Here is a 5,759-nt window from a genome sequence, read left to right on the forward strand (position 1 = left end):
CGAAGAATAAACAGAGACACGGACTGCCTGCTATATCGGTTGAAAAGAAACAGCGGGTATAGAACGGGCAAGTAAGAGTCGCGAGTAGATAGAAGCGAATTAGGCAACGTGTTCAGGCTGATCGAGCGATGAAATTGGAACCGAGACAGTGCTGGAAATGTCGGAGTAGATGTGTCTAAAAGCTGAGACACACATCAAAAGAGCGTGAAGCATGAGGAATTCACTCTGTGTTCTTTCTTGAAGGACGCAAAATGTGCGATCCGTGTCGCCATGAAGTCGTCGCATAATGTAGGAAATTTGTGGCCGTCTCGCCTATGGTCAATCAACAGCTCCGAAACTGTGATGTAGGAAAGACAAGAGTGAGTGGCATGTCGGAGCAGTCGGTCCGCATGGAATGACATGTAGGAGAGCATTCGCCGTAAGTGAGCGTGGTATGCCGTGATGGGGTGGTCGCCTTCCGTGTAGACAGCGCTTACGTCCGCCGGAATCTTGAGCGAAACCCGTGTAACGACCATCTAAAACATCGCACTTTGCATTCTTCATCGGCCGCAAATAGATTTCGCTTATCCGAAGCCCCTGAACAGATCGCTTCCGTGTTCGCTCGAGTACTTGCCACTCGCTTGACTCGGGGCTCTGCTCGCCGCATCCGAGCCCGACATTCCGCTCTTCACAGAGTATTGGCTGTTCTTCCGGTACTTTCGCGCTGCGGATTTCTCCTTGAAGCTCGGTGCCAGACCCGGGAAGCCGCCACCCGGGATTTGGCTGAGGCTGAGGCGCGGCTCGACGAACGCCTCCATGCGCACCGTGCCTAAAGCTGGGTCGTAGAGCTCACGGCGCGTTCCTGCTGCCGTGGCCGCGCTGCTGCTGGCTTCGGAAGTGCGTCGGCTCGGGTTGTAGATGCTGCTGGGCACCGACGGAGGCATGTTGGTGCCCCCCGGCGAGTATAGATCAGACATGCCGACGCTGGAAGCTGCCGAGTACGGGGCAGTGGGAATCGGCGGTGGGACAGCCGATGTCGAGCGCACACTTCCGGCTGAGTGCACGCTGTTCTGCGAAAAGCTACGCGTGAATGGGTTGCTGGGAATAGGGGGCGGAATGGCCGCTTGTCTCGGAGACGTCATGCTCCTCTTGCGGCCGTGGCGAGGTATCACCGGCGGGCTTGCGGCTTCGGAAACAGGCGACTGGGCGGCCTGGCCTTCGTATATCGGCTCTGCGCGGTTGACATAACTCTTCACTCCCCCCTGATTTTGTTTGGCCAGGCGCACCGAGTTCGTGATCGGCCGGCGGCCTAGAGCTGCAGTGGAGCGCTTGGTTTGCGGCGACTCCTCGGTAGGTACGACTGGAAGTTGGTTCAGGTCGGGGACGGCCTGCGAGGAGTGCGCGAGGAAGGAGAGGGCGGTAAGCCACAGGTAATGGCGCTCGGCTGAAGTGGCAGTGAACTTCAGAGCTCGCGCAGGAGTAAGGATGAGAATGGATCGGTTGAAGAGTGGCTGGGCGCCAATGCCCCTTGGTGCAGGCGTATCGTCCTTGACGTCCAGAACGGATTGGATTTGCACTAGAGAGTCAGCATGGGCACGTCAAGTCGTGCGGTGGCCACTTACATTTCCGACCTGTCTTACCCATCAACGCAGTACCAGAGGTGGGCTGTTTACTGCTCCACATGATAGCACGCTCATAGGGCGAGATCCAGACCCAGCGCTTGTGTCTGACGCTGCTTCCGCCCGTCCCATCATCCTTCCCGAACTCCGGTGTTACAGCATCAGCCACCCCGAAGGATCTGCGACCGCGAACATATTTCCACAGCCACTCGCCCACCATTGCGCCCGCAATGGCGTCCACAACACTGACCGATTGGACAGAGCTCGCCGAGTGGTTGCTGTTCGTGACTGCAGAACTGACAGCCGTGCTGACCGCCGTGCTGACTGCTGTGCTGACCGACGGATGGCGGCCATGGTGCCGGGATGCATATGCCTGGTACGGAGGAGTAACACGATCACGAGGCAGCGGCGGCGCATCCTTTGGCTCGTCGGGCGAAGTCAAAGAGGACTGGGGCGGAGGCGGGGACCTGCTTCGTGGACGACCATCACGGCGGATGACGGCTGCGGAACGGACCTTGCGCAGGCTGTCCTGCCTGGCGTGTTGCTGCTGGCGCGAGCGACGGTTCGCAAACATGTTGCTGCGTGGCGTCGGGCTGTGCGAGCCTTCGCTCTTGCTGAACGGCACCTTCCTGGAGCTTGACCTCGTCGGCACGGGGAACGGAGGCGGCTTGGGCTTCGAAAGCGTGTTGCTGGAGCTTGCTTCTCCAGGTGCTGGCCGGTCGTGTGCGGTGATACCGCTCTGCAGCAGCGCGGAGCGACGCACGCTCGGCTGCTTGCGGATAGATCCAGCCCGGATGGGTTTCTCGACCTTCGCCGGCTTTTCGTAAGAGGACCGTTTCTCGTACGAGGAGCGTTTGGAGTTAGGTTCCTTCTCCTCCGGCACCGGCGTGGGAGGCTTGTTGAACATGCGACCGTACTTGATTGCTCTGACCACCACTGCGTGACCGCTGTATCCCTCTTCATCGCTCGAGGCCTCTTCATCGGCTGCAGCATCCTCATCGGAACTTGCTCCGTCAAAGCCGGCGAACAAGCTGCTGGTCCTGAATGGCCGCCTTATGCCGTCAGTGCTTTCCTGTGTGAGGGGGCCATTATCGTTGTTGCCGGGATATTTGTCTTGAGTGGTCTGGATGGACATGGTCCGCATTGATTTGAGCAACTCCTGTGTGGACGAATGCAAGGGAGATTTCCCTTTCTCCTCAAAGGGCTTAGCGAGCACGGGCTGAGCCTTCTGCTCCTCCTTGACGGGCGTTCCTGGCTTCGACGAGATGGCCGAAGGCAGCAGGTGCGCTGGGAGTTTGGCAATTCGCTGGTCGATCAAAATGGGATCGGTCTGTGCCTCGGAATCGCGCATGTTACTGGGCAACTCAGGACCAGTCTGGACAGCGGCGCTCTTGGTGTTGGGGGGGAGCACAGCGTGCTTAGGAGATCCAGGAGTCGATCCTGGGGGGTGGATGGCGATTTGTGGAATGGCAATCGGCACAGGCACTTCCGTCCGAGGCGGCGACTGCGGAGGCTCAACTATGACTTCAGGCAACAGCTGTGGCTGAGGATCCACCCGCGACTCCGTCTGCGTAGACGTCGAAGCCATTTGCGGCGCGTGACCGGGAGCTTCAGGGCCAGTCGGGGACTGCGGAAGCACGACCGTTGGCGTTTCAGGGGGGCTCAGCGGCTGGCCCAGGGTCTGACACGATGTTGAGACCATCAGTCCCGATTTCCGTTGAGACGTCGCCAACTCCTTCTCCCTCAGAACCTCGGAAGGAGGTGCAGAGACACGCTTCTTCCTCTGGTTCGCTTCAACATCCATGGCAGCCATGATATGACTGCTGTTCCTTGCAGCCACAATCTGTTGCGCAGTCACTCTGGGAGACGGTGGAGGAGACGGCTGAACTCCGGTGTCGACGTATTCAACACGTCTCTGCTCAACCTTGGCTACATCTTCCGGCTCGATCCTCGGCTCAAACTGTGGCGGGACGATAGTATCGAAAGACTGCTGGTGCTTCGGGCGGTGGATGTCGGGAATCGTGTCGTCGAGACAGTAAGACATGTCCCTGTCGGGCTCGCTTGGTGTCGGGGTGGTCCTATCTTTGTCTATCATTATGCCGAGCATCTTGCGCGCCTTTTCGTCGGGAACGGACGATGCTCTCGCCTCCATCAGCTTGCGGGCGCGAATCTCGTGCTCGGTATAATCGTCAGAATCTGTTTCCAGGTCGTCGAAATCTTCATCCTCTTCGTCAAAAGAAAGCTCGTCTGCAAGGCTAAGGCCGTTCGAGAGCTTCGCTTGTGCTTCAGAACCGATGGTGAGGATCGATGCACGGTACCCACGAGGGCCGAAGCTTCGCACGCTTTTTGCGCTGCCACTGCTCTGGTTTCGTCGGTGCCGACCTTTCTTGGGTGACGATTGAACGCTGGCCGTATCGCTCTCACCGTCTTTGCCACCCGCAAAGTCTCCCGGAACTCGGGCCTCGAGTGCTGCCTGTTGCGTTGCCAGCTCATCAAGGACGACCTTCAGTCGAGTTTCAGTGACGTGGAGCCGACGTTCTAAAGATCGCTTGTCGTTGTCCCAGGCCTCCTTGTCCTTTTGCCAGAGGTCTTGCGTACGATCTGATGCGTCAACTTCATTCTTTGCTTTCTTCTGGGATGCCTCGAGCTTGTTTTTCAGATGGTCATTGTCAGACTTGATTTGGTCTCGTTCCTTGACCAGTTCCTCGAGGGCTGACAGCGTTCCGGTCTCCAACTGCTGAATTTGGCGCTTGGCAGTTCGGCTTTCCCTCAAGCTGGTCGACAGCTTGTCGTTGAGAACCTCGTTTTCTTCTTGTGTGGAATGCAAGTTGGTCTCGAGATCCTCAATGACGCGGTGCTTGGAGTCGAGTTCTCGCCGCAAGTTGAGGATCTCGGCCACGAGATTAGCTTGCAGCGTTGGGGTGAAGCGGCGAGGATCCAACTGGGAGATGTGCTCATCATTTGCGGGGTCATCCGAGGTGCAGTCGGAAGGCGGGGGCACCGGTGATGCCTGCGATAGGTCACCAAGAGACGAAGGGGTCCCATGTCGAGAGGAGCGCCTTGACCTCGACGGCTGTGGGGTCATGAATGGAGTTTCGGTGGGCGTTGGCAGCGAATGTGTGGCGATTGAAGACTCCTGATCGGAGAAGTACTCGGTCGCCATGGTGACAGGAGGGCCTTAATACTCCCACGCTCCGCAGCAGGTGAAATTCGGACTTCCCAAGACTTTATCGAGCCTGAAACATGACTGCCCGTAGGGTTAGCACGGCCGGCCCTGGACGGCAGGGAGAGGCCCTGGCAATGAGCAATGGTGCTTGCCTCACATACTTTGAGAAGAAAGCTTGTCTGCCCCAGAAGTCCTTTCAATGCAAGATGAAACGACGGGCAGGCAGGATCGGAATTAGCCGGATTCTGCGTGGCGCCTTGCCGTGATGGACCGGACCCTTTTGAAGGAGAGGAGGGTGCGGCTCTGAGATGGCGGCGTCTGCGGGGGGCCCGAGCAGCGATGGGTGGAGAGACAGAGGCGCCAATTATGCAGAGCGGAAGTCAATGCTGTGCCACCCCGGAGCTGTCAGCAGGCGCCACTGGCAGAACAGAGATCCGAGTGGTGTGAGAGTCGGCGGGAGGGTTGCACGCGTGGAGCAGCGGCGCGGGAGGCAGTGGGACGGGGCGTACAAGTAAGTATTCGTGGAGGTTGCGTATGCGCCCCAAACAAGGCTGCTAGCCCGGGCGATTAAACGAAGGGCAGCACGCTAGGGACGGCAGTGCATTGGAGAAATGGCGGAAGCGGACGTGGGGCAGAGAGACCGGGTGACGCAGATGGGAGAGAGGGTCGTGCAGGCCTAGGGTCGGCCGGCGGCGTGGAGAGGACTTGGGAGCGTGAGGAGAGCTGAGGGCATGGCGGGCAGATCCATGCGGTTTATTGGGGTTCCTGGCGCAGCGCCGGCGTGGCAGGGGACTTGCATCTGGCATCGGCGGACGTGCGCGCGAATGGGGGCGTGGCCGAATCGAAATTGCGGCGAGCGTTGGAGTGCAGCGGTAGTGGAAGATTTCCGCTCATCAGGGGCCGGCTCCCGCTGGCCAACGCAGGACCCCGTCGCTAGCCCCACCACCGCGCACTCGGCCAACGGGGCGCGCCGCCGTTGGTGCCCCTGGCGACGG

At 59.2% G+C, this 5,759-nt stretch overlaps 1 protein-coding gene across 1 annotated transcript; it reads right to left on the reverse strand.

Annotated features, from left to right (window-relative positions):
• Nucleotides 1-563: 563 nt before the first annotated feature.
• Nucleotides 564-4,761, reverse strand: SLS55_006937 (uncharacterized protein; the record flags this gene model as incomplete). Its single annotated transcript, XM_066778366.1, has 2 exons — nucleotides 564-1,555; nucleotides 1,602-4,761. 2 exons carry the CDS (start codon nucleotides 4,759-4,761, stop codon nucleotides 564-566), a joined length of 4,152 nt encoding a protein of 1,383 aa, XP_066630803.1.
• Nucleotides 4,762-5,759: the final 998 nt, after the last annotated feature.

Source organism: Diplodia seriata (genome assembly GCF_021436955.1).
Source record: "Diplodia seriata strain FDS-637 chromosome Unknown scaffold_7, whole genome shotgun sequence".
NCBI lineage: Eukaryota > Fungi > Ascomycota > Dothideomycetes > Botryosphaeriales > Botryosphaeriaceae > Diplodia > Diplodia seriata.